At 43.3% G+C, this 22,386-nt stretch overlaps 1 protein-coding gene across 6 annotated transcripts in view; it reads right to left on the bottom strand.

The window, feature by feature from the left end:
- Positions 1 to 22,386, bottom strand: part of LOC100742360 (integrin alpha-PS2) — a 76,155-nt gene that overhangs the window by 16,896 nt on the left and 36,873 nt on the right. For 2 of the 6 annotated variants that reach the window (XM_003494408.4, XM_012393090.3), the window contains exons 4-5: positions 16,401 to 16,572; positions 4,306 to 4,367 (exon numbers count right to left, since the gene is read on the bottom strand). In XM_003494408.4, coding sequence (XP_003494456.1) covers positions 4,306 to 4,367; positions 16,401 to 16,572 — 234 coding nt within the window. Of the gene's footprint in view, positions 1 to 4,305; positions 4,368 to 4,468; positions 4,634 to 5,701; positions 5,949 to 16,400; positions 16,573 to 22,386 lie in introns of those variants that run through there. The other 4 variants (XM_033324324.1, XM_033324325.1, XM_033324322.1 and 1 more) reach the window with 4 other exon arrangements.

The following is a 22,386-nucleotide window of genomic DNA, read 5'->3' as shown; positions in this document are numbered from 1 at the left end:
GCCGGCGTTTCAAAAATTCAAACGCTTCGGAGAAAAATTGCCGTCCCGAACGAAATTTCCAACCCCCGTGTCCTGTGCGCTGCTTTTACAGCGAAGGTATTAGCGAACCGGTAGCCAAGCAAATACGTGCATTTGTCGAGGGAACTCGTACGACACGGCTGAACACAGAAGCGGCTCGATGGCGCACAGACGCTCGAAGCTGAAAGGGGGAAAGAGACCGACACGATGTACCCCCTACGGAGTAGCGTTGCCTCGATGCTTGTACACGCGAAAAATTTGCAACCGAGACAATGGCGGCCGTATTCTTTGCCTCTCTCTACACGAAACACGACCGGCACGAGTTGTATTCTGGCGCCGATCGCGAGGGGGAGGAAACTGACCATCCGAGATTGAAATATAACCGGTCGCTCAAATATGTATGGGAGCATGCTGAAATTTATGCCACCGTTTCCACGTATTTATGTGCGCCTCTGCAACCGTAGTGGAGCGGTCGATAAGTTGTTCCAACGACTTTTGAAGAAATCGAGAGACGTTTATGATAGCTTGCTGCTATACACGACAGGGTTGAGTTTCGATTTTTTAAACGACCATCGAACAAGGGTTCTTGGTGTCTGTTAGGGTTAGGGGAAGGAGGATCGTCGCGATGTCTTGCGTAACGAGTATTTAATTTTCCTCTTGATTCGTCGAATTCATTTCCAGGAAAGAACTGCAGATCTCCGGTTAGATGCTCGACGAGAAACAAATAACGAAGCGACCAGCCATCGAATACGAATACAGGAAACGAAAATACCGTTTGTATGGTCGAAAGCAGTTTTTCTGAATTGCAAAAGTGGAAGCAGCCCCTTTCAAGCGCGATAACGTGAAACTGAAGTGGACACGTGTTGCGTTTCGGTTTATATTGCGAATGAATAGCTCGAGAGGTTGAAGACGTACAAGAGGGTAGCTTAGCCTCCACTAGCTTTGTTGCATCACGTTTTGGAGAGAGTATCGTAGGCGGTGGAGTCGAATGGATTTTAAATTCTACTTAGGACCATCGATGGAACGGAAATGCTTTTGAGTTTTATTTAAACGAAGTTCAAAGGAAACTTCGAATTAGAAATTTGTAACTTCTTGTAATTCGGGCGCTCGATAAATTTCTGTTATTTTTCAACCAATTTTTATACAACAGATCGAATTCCGTGCAACAGACCGAAACAGACCTTTCCCCACGAGTCGTAAAATTAAAAATTCACCCGACGTAAGATTCTACTCTCGATTTTCTCTCTACGTGCTTAGAAATACCATCTCGACGCGCCGATCGCCAGCGACGATCAAACAACACTTTCTACCGCCCGAATCGGAAGATCGAGCACGATCGACCGTATAAAAGATAAATCTCTATCGAGTTGGATCTAAAATGATTTCCTCGAGCTGGGAATACCACTGCAACATTGAGATTTCACGAAAAGACCTCCTCGAAGTTATTTTCGTGGCGAGTGAACGAGGGGGGTACACGTTTGTCCGTGGAACAAGAGGATCGATGATCGCGTTCCGCGTCGTATAGATCGGTATCGGGCGGATATCGATCGATCTTGACTAGATCCTTTGTAGATCGGGGGATAACGCGCGGAACCAGATACAACAGAGGTAGATACCAGGAGCGGCAGTTTAACGCGAAGATCGATGGCCGATTGCATACTGAATGGCGTTCGGGAGCCTTCTAAATCACCGGTCTCGAGATTTAGTGCGCACGAGGATCCTTCTAGCGCTCACTACGACCACCGAACAAACGCCGAACAGCTCGAGAGGAAAACGTTATTGAAAATGGACGAGCATCTGCTTTAAATAGAAACAAAATTTGCCTAATATTTCGGTGACTCCACCACAGTCCCTTTCTTTCGAGGATAATTTAGCCGTAAAACAAATTGAGTAGATTTTTCGTTCTCTGATCCAAAGTTTCCGATTCGACGATCCCTTGTTTGAGAATGAATCGTGAAAAGTTCGATGTAAAATTCGCGCACAAAAGCTGAGATTGATCTTTCAGCTACACTGCAGCGATCGGCAAATATCCAGATCCTCGAAAATCGCGATCTCTCGAGCGAAGAAAGGTCGACGTTGCCATCCTCTAAAATTCACCTGGAATATCCTGCGAAACACTCCGAAGCTGCCTAAAACTTGGCTGCAGGAGGGAAGACGAGGAATCCGCGTCATGATTTCGAAGTTAAACGCGCCATTAGAATTCGTCAGCGGCGACCAGCTGCTGGATTCGCGGCGCGACTCCGAAACCGGCGAATAAAGACGGAGCGAGGCAGAGACGAGGGGTCGGAGGATCGAGGAAGAGGATCGAATTTGCCTAAAATCATTGCGGCAGCGTCGTTTCACGACTGGCGGACTGTGGGTAAGAGGCACGATTGACCGTTCGTACCGCGGGGGTGGGGTATTAACATTGAATGCCGAGGCGAAGTTAGAGCCGGGCACGGACCGCGGCATGCATTAAACATCTGCTATATAGCCGAACAATTCTGAATTATACATCCACGGTGAGATAGCCGGCTGAGTGGCCAGGGAATTGTGCCACTATTTCTTTGCCGGCAATCGAAGCTGTCCCGCTGCGCCGATAACGCCGCTCCCAGCGTCGATTCCAACCCCGTCGCCGGAAATCCTGCCTTTCTTCTCTCCCATCTTCGCAGATTAGATCGACAGAGTCTGGGTCACGCGGCCCCGGGACAAGAAAGCGCGTTAGGAGAAACGTATCGGGCTTGGATCGAGATTATACGACGCGAGAAGGGGTTGGTTTCTCGGTTGACGTTAGTGAAAGGCAGTGAATCACTATTTTCGATATATAGACTTTTTCTATGATCTTTAAATTTCGAAGCTACGACGATATTTTTAGTTCGAGACGTTTGGTTAGTCGACTGCGATCAAGGGGATGTCGTGGTAACAAAAAAATTGTCAGATCGATGAAAGTAATATATCTATAGAGGAAAAGATAGATATATCTATACAAAGAAAAATGTCTAAGTTTAAAACGAAGAAGTCTGTAATCCATCATTCCGACGGATGTGGTAATCCTACACTGAAAACCAAACCAAAGCACGTTTTCCTCGAAAGCAGAGTTTCCAAGCGGCAGGATTAACTCATCCCCGAAAGCGATTCGAGTTGCTCCGTTGCCCGCAGCCTTCTTATTCTTCATACGTTTCACGTCCACACCAGCATGGACTCATCCCTTTTCGTGGCCGAGGATCCCCGAGAGATAAACCGCTGACATACCAATTTCGAATTCGTACCTATTGGCCCCGCGATACTTATCGCGACACCGGCCACGAACAAGGTATCACCGTGGACGCAGGTGCTACGAACGAACGTGTCGAGCGCACGAGTCGATGCGCCGATCTGCCGGCGAAATCCAGCGAGAAGAAACGAAAAGAAAAGATAAAAAAAGAAGTAAGGGGAGACAAAAGGCACAGGTCGACGCCTACGTGGTGTCCTGGGCAGATCGGCTCCGGGGATCTGGCGACCAGCGCCAGAAAATCGAGCTTTCGACAAGACAATCGTATATAGGAAGGAAGAGAAAGAAAGAGGAAAAAAAGATAGACGGAGGCCGGCTTTCTATACCCTCGCCATGCACCACGAATACGAATGGCCACGATCGGAGGTGCGTAAGGCAGGAATTCACATTCCTGGCCATATTCGGCTCCTCCTCGCCGACCCCTCGTGTCGCCTCTTAACTCTTTCGGGACGTGGCAACCGTCAGGACACGTGGGGTTACCGTATTTATATCCAACGGGCCTCTGTGTTTACGCCAGCGACTTAAACAGTTAGAGATCGTAGAGAGAAAGAGCGTGCCAAGGGAAAGACTCGTATTTGGGCTCGCTCGTTGACTTCAATAGTTTCAAAGACTGAATTTTAATCCCCCTTCAATCGTGTTCCACCCTTTCGCTTTGGTATCTCTGGCTTGGCTCTGACTCGGTGCACGGTGATTTGTGAAACCGTTGTGTGATATTCTCGGGGGAATGTTTTTCGAGTTGCATACGCTTGCTTCTGGCGGAGCAGCAGCAGCAGACGACGAGTGGGATCTCGAGGCTCGCGAGAAGAGTCTGTGACGCGATGACAGGGAGTTGTGGTTCTCGTCGACGGTTTTGCTATCCGAGAAACTCAAATATATTTGAACGAATATGAAAATACGTTGCAATTGAACTTTCATCGATGCATCCACGACACGTGTATGGAATCTACGTTACGTGTAAATCGTTGGTGACGTTTCAAAGATATATTTTCTACGAGTGAAATATTATGTGTCTGGTATTTTTTCTTTCGTGGACTTACCTTGGACATGGCAGCGCCCAATCCAGCTTGACACGAACCCTGCCTGTGGTATCCCCAGTACCCTGAAACGGAAACACGCAATTATATAGCGTCGTTCTTCGCTGTTCTAAACAGAGACGTCATATCTCGGTCGTTTCGTTTGAACGGACTTCTGCCCACGTACCGGCAGCCCTCGATAATTGAGAACGTTCCCCGAATCGATCCTTCGTAACGATAATTCCACGCATAATTACGGCCGACAAATGAAAGATTACTTCGAGATCGTTTAACCTGTTGCTTCGATGTCTCGCTCTTTCCCGCTCAAAGGTTCTCGATAAGTTATTTTTTCATTCTTATAACACAACGTACAGCGTAGAAAAATGTACAGCGGTCAGAAAATAGGTCTATCGAGAAAATTAAGTTTTAATATCTTAGCGAAGAAAAGGAAAAACGTTCGATAAATTTAACCGTATTGTTCACAAAACCAAGTTTATACCGTATGTAGTTGCTAGAACAAGGTATGGTTAATAAAATATTCATCATTTTTATCCCTGTTTCGTAATCGATACACGAAATCTTTAATGGCGTCTCACGGCGACACTCTTTGATTCGACACAGTCTTTCAGTCCTAGTTCTCACGAAGACAAGACGTATCGCAAAATGGACATTCCTCGATATTTCTACTTCTCTTAAAACCAAAAAGAAAAAGTTGCACTTTCCTTTATCAACAGAAAGATGAAGAAGAAACGGAGAACTCGAATTATCTAAAAAACATCGACGAATTCTCGAAAGGTTTGATATCTCAACAACAATGCAAGCCGCAGGAAAGTCCCTCGACTGTATTCTACGACGAAAAAAGAGACAGGAATTCCTCGAGTGGAACTCGTGTCAGGAAAGGTGAAAGACTTGGCGCGCGCATTTGCTAAACGTCTTGTACCGTGTCACGGAGGTCGTTCGTCCACCTATCGACTAGGAAGTCGACTTAGAAATCGTCTTAAAGGACTATCGCCACGCACTCCCGCACACGTCCATAGAATACGTTGCACGCATCATTAATCCTGGATCGATCTTGGACGCGTGACGTGTTCGCGGGTCGTTTTCTTCGGTCGCGGATCGCCTTCATCGATTCGGACTAGTATCTCGTTCCCGACAATGTCCAACGTCGCTTCCAGGAAATCCTCCCGACCTTCGCAACGCCAACGAGATTCAATACGATTAAAATTAGATTGCCGATTCAGACTCGGTCCAGATGAATCGCGCTTCGTTTCCAACCAATGAATCATCGCCTCTCGGATGTCAATGGAAATTCAATTAGTCGGATTGTCGTATATTTTCTACGAATTCTATGCTGTGCACTTTTGCATCGAATTCTACATACGTCATAATTTTATTCCATCGATCTTAACGCGTTTCTTACCGACAGCGTATCAATGGCGTTTATCGACCGGTAGCCTGTAAATTGACGTTTTATTGACTTCGGCTATCGACTATTAATCGGTTTTTTCCTGAATCTGTTTAAGGCGGTGGTAGAAAACTTGTTGAACAAATTCGCGCTTGTACAGACGGCAATAACAGCGTTCTATCTGTTTTTCAAAGTTGTTAAAAAGTTGTTAACTGTTCGAAGCCTGCTTCCAAAAAGGAACCTGACGATGTAAGTGACATTGGTGTTCGAAGATGATTACCTAAAATTATCTCTGCAATATACCGACTCGGTAAGCAATAATCATACAGACGTCGATATAATCGACAGCCTATAAGCGATGCGTTAAGATTAAGAACTTTTATATCCTACACGTCGATCGATCGTATTCGCTTGTCGCGTGACATTTTTCCGAGCAAAGAATACCCCATCGCTAAACATCACGAAGCTTCTCCAAAGGTCTGTCCGTACGAATTACAAGCAAATTAATCCACAGTCACCACGTTCGAACATGTTCCAAAGCCAGAAAACAGCGACGGTAACCAGAGCACGTCACCGTGCTCCATTGTTTCCGCTAAATACATAATTCATTCGGCGCGAGTCACTTCTTCACGGTTATCAATTTCTACAATTCTCGATCGTGTCTCCGCTCGTGTACCACGACCGTTCCCCGCGGCCGGTAGTTCGCGATTTCCTATAATTTCCCGTTTTTCACCTCGATCACGAACCAGTTCGAGTGTGTACACACGTCCGCGTACGTGTACGAGTTTGATAGACCGTTTTATCCGCTTCTGATACGCTATTTCACGTGCTCCTCTCGGGCAATTACGTGTCATCGAGAAAAAGGAGCGGTTATTACAGCCGTGTTCTTCTGGTAATTCGCTCTTTCCGCTCCGAGATCTCGCCTGCAGCGAATGCCCTTTTGCAATCGCACAAATATCCACGTTTCTTCGCCGCCTCTGGCTCGCAATGATATTTCAGTGGAAGACCATGTCGCTTCGCGGCGAAAGAAGCGGAAAAGTGGCCGATAAAATTGCATTACCCGCGAGCAACGCGTACCGTGCGTGAAAAGTCCTTTTCTTCTTACATCTTTTCTTTCCTTCTTCTTTTTCTACTTTTTATTTAAGCGAACGAGTTTTCACAGCGTTTAATTTCCCAAACGAGGACAATCGATGGTTTGATGCGTTCTCATCGAGTGTCTAAAATCTCTTGAACGATATAATTTATCGACTAAATTATACAAGTTTTTGAACGATCGCGTAGCCCACTGCGATTTATGTAGTCGAGCATAACATGATACATAACATTATCAGGTGGATTATAACATAACCTGGTGGATAATTTATTTGATAATTCACACCATACGCAAAGCGTCAAATTTATTATCCAATTAGAAGGAACGAAGCCCAGGCTCGGTTACATAGAACGTTCTATTTTCAGATACGTCAAACGCGATTACGGCGAGGGACGTTTAAAGGGAATTACGTAGCTGTAGAAACGCGACGAAACGCAGGAAGTAAAAGACGTCACCACGAGCGAGAGAGGAGGTTTTGGTTTCGTTTCACGTGCAAGCCAGTCTATCGCGTAGTCCGACTCCGTATGGAAGTTCTTTTAACGTCCATCGTTGTACACTGTACATCGATGCGCACGATGAGAATGCAGAAATGCAGCTCGGAGGTGCACTTACGATGTGTATTATCTTTACGTCGGTCTTTTTGGAAACTTCCGGTTGAAACGTTCGCCCGTATGTTTACGCGAAATACGCGACGTTTCTCGCACGGCCGTGACTCGCCATGATTTCCACGTGGATCGTACGCTACGTCTTCTCGCTTTCCGATCTTTTCAAACGATATGATCGATCGTTAGACATTTTCCGTTCAACGCGTCTTTCGATGAGTCGAAGTATCATGTTCTCAAAAATAAAGGAATACATTTTCATGCTGTTTCGCATTCCAGCTGTGCGCGGTGTTCTCAAGGACAGTCAATACCTTTATCTTCTGTTTATCATACGTATGAAATCATCGGTAAAAGCGTTCATTTTCTAAAGAATTGCAAATATCTGTGACAAAAACTGTTTGCGTCGTTTCTGCAGCTTCGTGTTGCGTGACAGAAACAAGTTAATAGTTCACCGCGTATCCTATCGAAGACGTAACGAATAATTCAACCGACTAGAGAAATATTAAATTTCGACGCATATTCTATAACACTAGTCCCAAAAAGGCTAGTCACGATAAGACAACAAAGTCGTTCTAAAATTTATTTATTCATATTTTCTAAATAATTCCACGAACAGAGAGCCTTTATCTCTACAAGTAGCACGATAAGAAAACCGATTATTCGCTGTTTCAACAAACACAAAGTGTAGCGCCTTGCCCATCAATCAAAGCTATCCCGCTTCGTGTTACAATCTCGTGAAGAAACGAGAAGAATAAAATTTCAAACATATACGTCGATTCATAGAGGAAACGAACCGCGCATTCACGATCCGTTTGGAACACCCTCGCGTAAGATTGATCGCGCGAATGTGACTGCCGCCGGAAAGATTAATCTCGACCTGACACTTGGCATTAGCGTCAATAAGCTGGCCACACTCGTCAAAGCCTGCGCCAACGTAATCGTGACGAGTCGCTGCCATTAACCGACAATCGGCCATTATCAGTTGAAAAGAAGCAACAAAACTCAGCATTTTGCTATTGCATCGAACATCCTTCGTTTCAACTAGTCAAGGTTACGTCCGCGTTTCTAACGTTGCTACCATTAAGCGCAATTTACGAATCGATGGACGAAGGGAAACGTCGACTCGCGTAACGATACCGTGTCGTTTACAAATTTTTCTGTCTCACGCGGGTTTTCTAATTTTCATGGCAGATTCCAGAGCCACGAGGTTGTTGCTCTCGCAGGAAGGAATTTTATCGCGTAGGTTTTGCAGTAATTCTAACGGTGGTGAATATTAATTAACGAATTACGCGTGACGCGATTAGAAACGTTCAGGACACGATGATTTACTCTCTCGACTTCTCAATAGGTTTTTTCACCTATTCCATTTGAATTTAGTTCACTGTATGAATAAATAACGCATTCCATGAATTAAATATTGACTCTTGGCAGTTGCTAAGAGATTGATCGCGAGTCAATGAACTTTTCCTTTAGTCGCTGGCTCCTGACTTCTTTTACCATGTACAGCCTTTTATGAAATTACATATCCGTGTCTCCTTGCTCGTTTAGCTTGCGTTATCCGACTATCAAACTATTACGTTCAACTAACTTAACCGCTCTTAATAATTCCTAATAAACTCTTAATAAGAATCGTTCGATCATACATCTTTACAACCTGACACGTCATTTCCACTCGCGATCCAAAAAGAAATTATTTCCAGAAAGAAATGACAAGTCCTGTATCGTATACGCAATACCAGATACCATCGAAATTAATAATTGAAAAATTCAATGACACGAAGCGTGAAATTTTACAGCCGAACCGACTCGATTTCCCTCGACTTCTCGCACATCGTTCTAATACACCTGTGCCTACTTCCAAGCTGTTCGTTCGCTCGCATCGTCCCAATGCTTGAAACGAAAGTTGCATTCGATGAACGAAGAGTCGTGGTTGTTTTAATCGAGCTCACGGCCCGACAGAGACTGTCAGTGTAAGAAAACGACGGCTGTATGGGAGAATATCCGGTGGGATCCAGGAGCGCGCAGTGTTGGTCTACACGAGCGTGACTACGTACATACGTTATGAGGACGACGAGAAGGGGCCCTGACGGCCGATCGGTCACTTTAGACGAGCTGCCAGTCACGCAATTACATCAATCGGTCGTCGACGACCGATCCAGCCGTGTCGGCCAGAGAAAAAACAACGTGGTCGATCGGCGCCGCCGTTTCTTCGTGCGCATGCAAAGAAGCTCTAAAGAGAGAGACAGCTGCCCTTTAACATCGCGTCCCAATGGGCCTTCGATCTCGATGTATAGCCGGTAATGGCGTGTTTAAAATCGATACGTGAGAAATCAATGGTTCGAAGAATGATTCCAACTAGGAGGTGTACCGAATCATTCATTAGAAACGTGTTGCGATATAATTGAAACGAAGTCCTGTACTGTTGAAAAATTCCAAATTTACCTTCTGTCCTGTATCGTATAATACGCAAAGTTCTAGTAGTCTGGTCCGACGAAAAGTGACTTTTCAGTGCAGATTTCGGTATAGGTAAAATGGAAAGTTATTTTTACGTTTGACAGAGTTTCTTTCTTTTTTTTTTTTTTGCGAAAAAGTTGTCTCAATGTGCGAGGTAACGAAAGACAGGTTCGATTGGAGGATATCGTCGCCAGTCGCTCTATTTATACTCTTTCGTGTCTCGATGCTTTGCGAGGGTGCTATTCTCGTCGGTAACAGAGTGCTTTGCACTCGAACTTGGGCCCACGACGAGCGCTATAGAAATACGAAGAAAGTTACTGCAAGTAAGCAAACGAAGCGTAAGTCCAACGACACGGAGGACCCGCACGGTCCTTCGAGAACAACGACATCCTTGTCACGTGGAAATATACATTGAAAGTAGCAAATGAAATTACCTAGACATAAATAAATAACGCAGTGATAAGACGCGTGAGTCGAACGAAACACATATTCGAGTAAATTAAAGATCGTCCGATGAAAATAATAATTTTCGCTGCAAGTATTAATTCGTAATTTTAAAGAATGAAGTTAAAACGGTACGGTGAAAGTGTTCGTACGTTCGTACACGTGACGCTTAATCGAGTTGCACAGAATGAATGGAGCTACTGTGATTCTGATTCCGCGTAAATGTGTGAGTGTGTCGACGGGCGATTAAGTATCCCCTATCAAGCGTATATTTTTTAATAAGAAGAAAACGAAACTCGATGGTCGTGGTAAATAATCTGAACAATTGAAAACATTAAATACCATGTTGAAATTATTAAATTACATTGGAAATAAGAGGGAGTCAGTTTGTGGAATCGGCTTAACATCAGAAGCAATTATCGTACAACGGTAAGATAGATTACAATCGCTTGGAAAGTACGCTTTTCTATTATCAGATTGCTCCTTTTTTTCTACCTTCTTTTTTTAAATCGGTTCAGTTCTTAGGTAGCTTCGAACGCCATAACGAGAATCGATGACGAGTGAAATTATATCTCCATCGGTACGAAGAAAATAAGAGGAAAAGTGACGTAAATCAAAGCAAGCGCATTCCACCTTTCGGTCAAACTATCGAGTATTCCATTGTTGCCTCGAGCTGTTCGAAACCTCGCCATGAAAACGTACCACGGCCGCAAACAACGTCATTTTCCCCTGACAGATCAATCGTGGCAAAACTGTCCAAAAAGAATAGCCGAAGAAAAAAGTAAGAACGAAATTGCATTTCCATCCTGGAGAAGCAAGCAAGAAGACAATCGGCGTGAAACAAACGAAACACCGCAGAGGTTTATCTCTGAACAGCAATTCCAAGCGCCTGTTGGACGCGAGCGCGAGCCGCAATAAAATCGCAATAAGAGTCGGATCGTTCTTATTGCAACGCGAAGAATTCAAGATCTTGTCACCAGCATTCTTGTTGTTAATAGTTCGTCAAGCCAGGACAAAGTGGCCGTGATTTTTATTGGTAGCCGCGAATAAAGTAGCGATGACGGCCATTCGTTTTGACAAATCCTCGGACAAGAAACGAATATCCACGGCGAAGCCGGTAGAGAGATCGGCAACACGATCGTAATTCAAGCAGGATCAAGTGTTAATTGGCCTTGTTAGAACGATGCTGAGCTAGCGGCCCGAGGCAACGGCGCCTTCTAATTACAATTTTCCGTTTTTCCATCTTTTGTTTTTCTTCTCGGTGTTTTTCCTATACGAGCTTCCTTCTCGAACCACGCTTCAGCGAGTGGGCGGCTTTCATCGTTAGAACGCGGCTTGCTAATGGCAATTCATCGCCACTTTCACTGAATGCTACTGCCGCTGCTCGCGTTTCTCGAATGTGCCGTTTTATTGTCTAAGTGGCGACGATATCGCGCCACCGAACAACGAGGGAATGTTCTCTCGTCTCGCGAGCTTAACAAACGTGCGTACTGTTTTATTAACCGTGATGGTTAGTTCTCTCGATGTGATTGCTTCCTTCGACTATTTTGATAATTGTCTTGCTACCGTTGCATACGAGAAACTTCTTCTTGCAGCAAGCGAGCTCTGGTTTTAAACGATATTCCTACGAGAATTAAATGTCTCTAAGTTAATTTCATCAATTTTCATAATCGAAGCGAGCCTTTCCTCTTATCAAAGATATTCTTAATTTTGAGAAAAATACAGAAGAATGTAAATGACTCGAGGACATCCAATTACCTATGACACCGAGATCGACATCGTGCGATCTAATGAAACTAACCATCGAGTACGTAGTCCAAATCGAGGAAAAATATTCGAGCGAAAAAAAAAGAGTTTCTATTTCCTAGTCGACGTAAGAAGCAACGATTCCGACTCGATACCAAACTTAGATAAAATCGCTGCACGTTTAAGGGGAAGCGTTGGAAACTACACGCCGTAATAACAGGCCGATTTCTATGGAAACATTCACTGTGGCGTTTCATCGTGAAGGATGGATCGGAGTCGTTCTGCTCTGTAATCACTGGCTGAACGCATCGAAGGTAATAGATAGAGTGTGAATCATAAACCTTGTCTACGCTTCTCTTCGAAGACCTCCATCCTGGCTCTAAAAGCTCTTTTTAGTAGCGCTTAACCGTACACCCTTTTCTTCTCCTTGTGGCACGTTTAGCACATCGCGAGGCCATTAGTCGACCGGTCGATTTTTCAGCGAGCCACGTTGATGAACCAACGGGAAACCGCCCGATCGTTCCTATTTGCACTACCATAGAAGGGAAAACATCGTGTAATCTTTATTTGAAAAGCATATTGTCCCCGTTTAATCTGGTTGAAAATGAGGTGGAAGTAGCGTACTTGTGAAACATATCGCGTGATACGATAGACGTGTGTTTGTGATTAAACAGATAGAAGTAAACGAGGGTGAAAGGTATACGATCGCATCGAAGAAACTTTATGTAAACGATACATCGGCTTCAACGGAATTGGAAAAACAGCGTTCCATCGCCTGAATGATTCGTCGTCCTTGAATTCATTCGGAAATAATTTTTATGTTTATCAAGAAAAATTTACAAACGATCGAAAGATGCCGACAAGTACGTCGACGAACTTTTTCTCAGATTATTCCGACGCAAGAACACAATCGTGGCAAAAACCTGTGTCTAAGGATTCTGACGATCGTCAGCAGCGCGATTGACAAGAACATTCTAAGCTCTAAAAATAATAAATAATAAATAATAAAGGAGTATTAATCGATGCGTTAAGGTGCTTCGCACGTTTATGCATATCGGTGTAAACACGCATATGTATTTGCATGCTGATATAGGTGTTACCGGCAGTTCTTTACGACAAACGGAAACGTGCACGTGAGCAAATCTACAGGAATAAAAATTACGTGGTGGCAGATGTTTGCGGATGTTCGTCTTGCGTATTAAACCACGAAGTAGACAATGAAACAGAAGGACGGAACGAAAGATATTAATAGGAATGGTACGATTGAAGAGACCAAAACGGCTTCTGCGAAATTTCGCAAAACTACAATTTCTACTAAAAATTTGTAAAACTTCCTTCCCGATGACGACACCTTCTTCAAACCTAAAAGTGAGTCAGTTTCCCCGAAGGTCGTTCTCGTCGATTCACGACGCATCGATGATCTCACGTGCTGTTTTGCAACACCAACGTCATCTTCTACGAGCGATTGAAAATTGACAAAGAACAGAACTCGCCTGATAGAAAATCAACCGTTGCACGATGCGATTTATGTCGTCGAAGGACGCGAATGTTAATGAAACGCTCGTATAATGCACAGCTGGAAAACCAAACGTTCCAATGCGAATTATATCTACGCGGTAACGACAAATGGTAGCCGGTCGACAGACGAGAAGCGAACATGGCGATTCGCGTCCAGAAAAGGCAAGAATGAGCAAATATCCAGATAGAACGACCAGCGCGCGGCTTCATAAACGATCTAGCCGTTAAGAACGCGCCTTACGATTCTCGGGAAAAGCGACAGCAAACGTTCCTCCGTTTGGCCGCTACAAATTGTTTAATTGCTCGAGTCTCGCCGCAGAATTTCTCGACGATGAGCTCACACGCCTGCGATGCGCGCCACTTCCGCGAGGATATCGACGTTTTCTGACGAACTGCGACCGTTTTTATCAGTTTCGTCTTGCGAAAGTAACGTCGACGTAAACGCGATATCGATCTTCTACGGCGAAACGCTGGATCGTCGGTGATCGAACAAAATGTCAGACGCGAGTGAGTCAGAAGCCACTTAAACGCGTCAGATTCTGCTAAGTTCGTCTTGGACTCGAGAAGCTTAGCAAGAAAATGTAGAGCACACGCGTGACAGGAAGCGCATCAGTCCGCAGCGTGTAAAACACGCGAGCGCGTGCAAGATTTGCTTCGCGAACGCTTGACTTTAATTGCGGGAAAGTGTGACGCTAAAACAACCCACGCGGCGTATTTCTGCCCCTGAAAAGTATCTGCCCTTGGTACGCGAACGTGCACCGAGCACAGGAGCAAGTCTTAAAATCGTTTCTCTCGTTGAACGTTTCTTTACTTGTTTTTCTTCCTTATCGCGTCAAAACAGATAAGGCGAACTAACTATACCGTTTTCTCACGCCAATGGTCATTCCTAAACAAGAAGCAAGATAAATAGACTCTTAGACTCTTCACTTTCCCATTTTTCGATTTTTCCAATTTCGAAAGACACAGTGAAACGAATACGATAAAATTAGAAGAAGGAAATGAAATTTTTCGAACCAAGTTCGATTCGAAGTCTCTTAGAGTATTCTTTGAACTGTATGCTGTTTTATCGCGCTTTGTATTGCGAGTTAATTACACGCTTCTAGTCGTATTCTTCGTTATGAAATAATTTTATGTCGATTCATTTTCGAGTCTTGGAACCACGGAAGATGATCGACCGGAAAGGCTTCCGAAATATCCCAACAACGTGGGATATGCCACGCATAAGTAACTTTTAGAATCTGCGCTGAAAGTCTGGTGAACCAGTGATAACCAGTAGATAACAGAAAAATGCAGGACATTCCAAAGGAGCTTATCTTCGAACAATGGCACGAACGTTATCGCGAAGAACAGAAGAAAGTGCACTTTCCGTGATGGACTTAACGCTTAACCATTCAGCTCCTGTTTGCATTCGAATAGATTTTAAAATAGCACTTTGTTCGTATCTGCCGCTTATCTACCGGTCTCGTGCTCGAGTTCCCTATACCAACAAGCTATCTTTCTTTATGTAAAAAAAAAGAATAGAAACTAAGAGACGTTCCAGCTCTGTTAAGAAGCATTTTTTCGTACCATTTAACGAACCGTACCGTAAAAATGCAGAAGAGTAAATAATTTCAGAAAAATTAATGAAAGAACCGACGGTATCGAGTGATTCGACTATTAACGCGAAACGAATTAAGAAAGAAGAAGTCGACGAATTTTTAAAATTATCGTAAAACAAGCAGCCGATTCACCGGCTCCGAGAAAATCGATACGTCTTTTGTCATTAAAACACCATGGCAGACCTGCATGGACGACAGGAAATATCCTGTTACCGGGCGTATTTATGGTCGCCATGCCTCGAGGACACGGCCACATGTCGCGGAGTATCCTCGTCTTTGTCGGAGAGAAAGTTCGTCCCGTGGGATTTCTCAAAGGACAAACGATTTACCACTTGAGAAAACGAAGCTCGTGCTACCCCTCGAACAAGCACGCGAAACGGAAAGAGGAGAGAACTCTTCAGACGCTGTTTACAACTGTTTATAGCATCGTGAATGCACGTAATCCATTTACATATGTATCGTTGGCTGCGACAAGGGTCTCAGTGCCGAAAATAACTTTTTCAGAGAAAATGTTTACCAACCACCCGCTATTCAGAGACTCGAGGCTTTCTTGACTTCAGTCTAACTACGTTTATCAAAATCGGCGATTCCGTGTACATATAAGCTGTGACTTTTTCGAATTTATCTATGGAAAAGACCGAGACAGACCGGAGAGGTTGTAGTTTGGCCCACCGTTGAAAGCAAGACACCTGTTTCTTGGATCAAACTATTCTTGGAAAGAGCGAGAATGGCTAAAAATTCTGTAGAACCACTGCGGTGATTATTTAAAAGCGCGGCCTCCTCACCGATTTCAGTGACCTTAAAATATACATACTGAACAGTTCTTTCTCACACACGTGACCGCTGTTCGGTTTTATATTCAAGATATTGGCAAAAAGCTTTTGTTAAATTTACCTCATGAATATTCATGAATATTCATTGCAGCGTGAATTCTGGCATAGGCGTTCGCCTAATGGCGGCCACATTCCTATAACACAGTCTTATAAATAAACCTACGGATTAAAGGAAAAAATTAATGGGTTATAAGTTGTGCTAAATTTATATCCGATCGGTCGCGTGACGGCCGGCAACGTTAGCATAGAAATACACATATATATTGCCAATTATACATTTAAATTCAACGAAAGATTTTTGCAAATATCTCGAGAAGAGAATCTGCTTTCTAATAATAAGTATCTTTTCCCACGATGTTTATATTATCTCAAACAAAATACTGAAATTCACAAGCAAAAAGGTCGGACGTATAAAAATAAACTCACTGGTGCGACAGGGTGAATATTCCTGTGACTCGTTGAAGTTGTTGCTGACGGCCCAGCAGGTGCCAACGGGTTCCCTTCTACTTCCAACGGGCGAGTCCTTGTTCCATCGATTGTCTTCCGGATCGTACTTCTGTTGGGACACGGAGAACCAGATGTACCTCGGGGCGCACGCCTGCAAGCATATCAAACAGGAACGTTTAACGTCGTTCACCTCTCGCCACGCATCGCGCTCTCGTATTGTTAATGGCCGTTCCATCGCAATTAGACGTAACGACCAGCCTGTCCACTCGTTAAGCACATTTTGTTCCAACATACAACAGGCAAGGACTTCCGTGCCGATTGAAATTCCACGTAAATACACGTGGATCGAGCTTTACGCAACCAATTCCAAATTCTCGTTTCAATCGTCTTGAAGTAAAATCGTATTTGAATTAATAAACAGGTTTCCCTGTATATTAATATCACATTCGATTACTTAATGACAATTATTAAGAAAATTATCTTCTTCCTCTTAGTTCACTTCTCGACGAAGACCATTTTTTTCGAAATCCGTTAAATCTATGCATTTTCTCAAAAGGAGGTACAAGCAAATTGGAGTTTTCACTTCGCAACGTTACTCCGCATTGTGTCATCCAATGAAGCGTTACAAGCGTTGACTAATTCGTATTTTCGGCAGCGGGTGTCACAATTGACTTCGCAGTTGTCCGCTCGAATCCTGGGACAAGGCTCGGTTCACGCGCAACGATCATCATCGTGTTACGTCAATCGTCTGTACTTGACCAGAGAACTAACCGTAGCAGCTGATGGCCTTAATAACCGGCGTATAAATATACGTTCATAATAAAACGTAACGACACGCTTCGCGTTTCATCGAACGGGGATCGCGTCTAAGAGAATTCCCGTGAAATTCGTCACGCGCCACCTCGTTACGGGACTTGTCGCTTAAGAGAAAACCACGACGGCTGGCAAATTAAATTAATCGTAGAATTCACGGGAATTTTAGGACGATGCCGAGATTAATGACTCACGACGCGTCAATCTCGTTAGGGTTAAATGTAACGATCGTACCTCCTCGTGATGTAGCACATCGCGATCGTTATGCTTCCATTAATCATTTCTATATCTTTTGCATTTCCAGTGAAATATCATGGCATCCTTTACCGCTCGATCGCGTCGAGGATCTGTGCTAATTTCGCCCTGTGGAAATATCGCCCGGTTATTTACCCTGCGTGATCTTTGACTCCTAATTCTTGTTTCTTGATTGCACTGATTTGACAGATTTAGTTGGCTACGATTTGTAATAGTCGTAAAGTCACAGATAATGTATCGGTCTTTGAAGTCTCTCTATATTCCATTTGCATTCTCGCGAGAAGGGTGGCACACAGCGATACGGAATTATAAATAATGCAGTTAAGACGCGTATCGGTATCAGAAATGCAATGCTTAGGGAAGCGATGCAGGATTTCGTTTCTATGGTCTTTGGAAAGAAATTAATAGCAGAGACGTCGAACACGCGTACCTGACATTTTAACGTAATAATTCTACCGTACGTTAAATTTGGTTAAACGAATTCTTTACTCAATTTAACGTCGTTATTTTTTATCGTTCATTTTTTAGCATCTATTCGACGATTAATATCAATGCGAAACGAATATTAAGAACATAATACTTTCGCTGCAACCGAGCCCGAGAAATAAATAAACGGTACGAATGAATAAATACAAAAAGAAAGAAAGACGAAACAAAATCCCACGATAAATCAATCTGTGCTGCGTTATTAATTAATTCCCTCGCATGCAAGATTTCATTCACCGCAAGGCTGGGATTCTCTTCGTGCACGTAGCCAGCTCGTGCGTTCAATTCGAACGGCTCGCCGTAAATCAAACACCTTGAAAGGAGGCTTCGCTGCGTTTAAACGTGTCTACACGCAGATTTAAGGGAGAGAACAAACGCGTGGTATCGTCTCGGACGCGGTCCAGTAACATTTTAATCGGCTTCCAAGGCTAACTCTGTGTGTAAACGAGCCCTAACGAGCCGTATATGCTGATTCCGCGTGCAGGAGGATCGTATGTTGTTGCCACGACCAGTACACGCAATACTGCATTATTAATTGCGAGCCAATTAAGGCGCGTTACAATGTTACGTCGTATCGCAGGCTCTCTGAATCGCACGATCATCCAACGTTCATTGAAGATTAAAGGAGATCATCAGGGATTGAGACATCCAGAGTGAAAGGCTGAACGGTTTAAGACGATTCGAGCGATTTAGGAAGTGGAAATGAATGTTAATCTGCGCTTAGTATGCAGTTAGGTGTGCTAAGTTTTATACGCGGTGACCCATTTGAAGCGACACACGCAGTTATCTTCTAAACTATTCGTTATGCAAAGAAATGTTTCAAGTAGAACTTGCTGTACTTGGCAGGAGACGTTTCCTGATGATCAAAAATCTTATTTAGACGGACGAGCTTTCCAAATTTCAGGAACCTTTGTTCGTTCGTAATGAAACTACATACGCGTTTTTATGCGGACTGGCGTGTAGCTCGTAATTTTGCGACGTAATTTTTGTTTCACACTTTGATAGACCGCGAAGGAAATATCTCCGCGAACAACTCGGGAAACCGTCGCGGAGCGAATGGACAAATTTCCATGGACAAACCGATTCTAACATCCTCGGCCGCGACCGTATCGACGAGTAATCGACTGTACGCCCGCTGGAATCGATTTATCGTTGTTGCGTTGAGAATACCGACGACTACGCTTGACGCGTGATCGCGGGGATCGGAATCGAACGGTTCGATGCAGAAAAGCGTAGCAGGGTAGAACGAAGTGTCGCCGAGTCGTGACTTAATTGAACGTAACGACCAGTTGTGTTCTTTCGCCGATCGAGAGGCAGGGAACAGCCGACAGGAACGAGGAACGTGAAAAAAGAAGAGCCTGCGTCGATGTGTACCGCAATTTATCCATTGCGCCAGTTTAGCTCAATCGCCCAAGGATCACCGGCTCAGATACGTACGACCCTTTTCAAATACAAAAATATCCACTTACGTAGCAAACGCGTTTGCAACGTAAAAGATGAGTCATTTTTGTATTGCTTCCTATCTCTCGTTCTGTTGCGAGCAATAAAAGTAGCTGAATTGATTTTTGAGAATTTTATTAGAATGCGTTTCGACCATTGGAGCGTAACTGCTGTTACGATCTAATGACTCAGAATCGAACGAATGATAAACACTTATTATTCACGTTACAGTACCACGCCAGAGTATATTACTTACAATTCTCAATGAGAATCGATCGTAAAATTCTTGCAAATAAAAAAAAATCTAATGACACAAAGTTGCCAAAGAATTTCCCATCGTCTTCTATCTCTATCAATTACGAAACTAAATCGCAAATTTAGAAACACGATTAATTTCCAACTGCGTCGAGTAAAGTCGAATTCACGAGCAACTCTCCACCATTTCCTACTTCCTACCTCTCGAAAACTACCTCCGAGCTTACTCCCTTCAGAGGAAAAAAGAAATGACTGGAGCAACGAAACAGCTGTTAGAACAAACGAAAAAGAGGCGGTTAAAAAATACGGTGGAATCAAGAGGTATAATAGAAGCGGACAGCCGCGTCGAAATACAAGAATGGGTTTGGTCATCGGACGCGTTCCGAATAAAGGCAGTCCTCGGTCAGCCCTTTGAATGCATCTCGTCGAGTGGTAGAAAAGGAGGGAGAGTCGAAGAAGGAGCAGACGAAGAGGCAAGCCTGGGATTATCACGGTTACAGCTGGTCTCGCGGATCGATCGTGATCGAGCCTCTACGAGTAAATCGATCTTATACGTTTGACAATCGGGTTCGGATGTATCTTGATCGAGATACGTATTAAGGAATCGACAGCTGATCGACGCGTGCACGCTGAAAAAGCAGATGAGGAGAAACGTTTCGACACGTTCTCTCTTCCTTTTGTCCGGATTACGTATGTGTTACAATGTTGCGATGACCAACAGGCAGTGAAAAAGTTGCGGACGGACAGTTTTTCGAGATCGAGATCTTTGCGGCAACTGTAACTCGTTCTCGAGACACGATACGTTCCTTTTTTCAAACAAATTATACTTACAAAATTAACTTCTTCGTGTTTAATTTATTCTATTGTACCCTCCGTAGACAGACCGAACGGTTAACAACCTTGGACTTTTACGAGGATAATTTTATTTTTAATTGTACCATGCAGCAGAGACGACGATACTCAAAATTTTTAGGCTAACAATTTTTCAGATTTTCTGGAAGCTGAAGAATCGTCTAACTTTCCAACTTCCTAAAGATTATATCGTAAATTATTAAAATCATCGCATTTACGAAAATCAACAGTTTCCTTGCCTAACGATGTCTTTGCTCTAAACGCAGCCACCAAATCATCATTCAAGGATGCACGGTGTTGCTCGGTTGTCTAACGCGACGCTAATCATCCACCACTGTGTAATTTCAACCTCGTTCGCTTATCTTGCACGAATTTGAAGGCGGAAAGACGTGAATTTCGCGAGCGGCATGCAGCAATGCAATTTACTCGTCGTTGCAGAGCCCGGAAGAGTTTAAACTCGAATAATGACACGTTTTCAGAGCGTTTTCACGACCGTAAGTAACGGAATAACAGCATGTTCGGGCAACGAAAACTCGCGCATCTCTAATTATAAGGAGAAAGAAGGAGGGAAGAAAAAGGAAAGAGGATGAAACGAGAGAAAGGAAGAGAATGATAATTCGAACGATGGTTGTATCCTTTGTTAAGGTTGACTGATAGAAGGACGAGTGGATGAATTTGTAATAGAAAAATATATCGAAATAAATAAAGGTGTAAGTATAATGTTTGCTGATATTTTTTATAGTGTTACACTTTTAAAGCCTTACAAAGGACATTATCAAAAAAGGTAACCTTGTAGCTCTATCTAAAGCCTATAAGAAGCAGCAATAGAAATCTACTAATAGTTTTTTCTTTTCTAGATCTTTTAATCCAAAACATAATTTATATTCAAGGGCACAATAATATAAATCTTTCTTTATTTAGAATATTTTTTTTAAACTAAATTCTATTTTTTTTTACATTAAATTCTATTCTCTGCGTAACAGCAATCTCCAGGTCACGAATATACAAAAGTAAAGATGTAGAATTTTTCTTGAAGTAATTACTCGAACATTCTTCAGCAGTGATTGCACCTTCGCTGTATCTGCGTTCACTCTTCATTAAAAGGACCACTCGAGAGAGAAAGAGCTTAAGGCTTCACTGATGGCATGGTTCCTTTAATGTCTTCAGTCGACCACTTCGTGGCCTTTCAACGCGCTCCTATAGCACGAGAACGATACACCCTTTCTTTTTCTTTCCTTTCTTCTTTTCGGCGTCGTTCAACTTTTCGATTTTCAGTTCGAACGATTGTGTAATAATCGGCGAATGATGCGATAATTGGGATGATCGAAAAGTTTGAAAAGAGAAAAAGCAAATAAATGAATATCGAGAAAAGATGAAGAGCGTACTCTCACGATAGATACTCTGCGATTATAAAATATCATACAATTTGATTTTTTTCTAAAGTTCGTTCTATTCTTGTCGCAATTATTTTCACTCAAGGAATTGTTCTACCGTCGAATCTGCTTACCTGTACGTTCGCCTACAACGCTGAAAAACTCTATGAAAATACCCCACGTTTCTTGGAACAACGAAAGACGAAAGATAAAAGTAGTAGAAGATAAAGGAAGGCTAAACTCGCATTATCAGACGTTTTGAATTTACAACAGTTTTTTGGAACGACCGATAAATCATGGCGTTCCATCAAAATAGATTGAAAATCTTGAATTCTCTTTCCTTTAGGAACTCGGAAATATCTCGCTCACGAATCATTGCAATCGTATTTCTCTCACGAGACGATAATACTTATCTTTTCAAGCGTAAAGCAATCGGAGCAGTCAAACGGACTTATCTAAAGGAACGTGAAATATCCTAACAGCCAACAGGA

The sequence above is a fragment of the Bombus impatiens genome, unplaced genomic scaffold (genome assembly GCF_000188095.3).
Source record: "Bombus impatiens unplaced genomic scaffold, BIMP_2.2 scf_2222, whole genome shotgun sequence".
Classification (NCBI taxonomy): Eukaryota; Metazoa; Arthropoda; class Insecta; order Hymenoptera; family Apidae; genus Bombus; species Bombus impatiens.
This window is presented reverse-complemented; position numbering and strand designations above follow the sequence as displayed.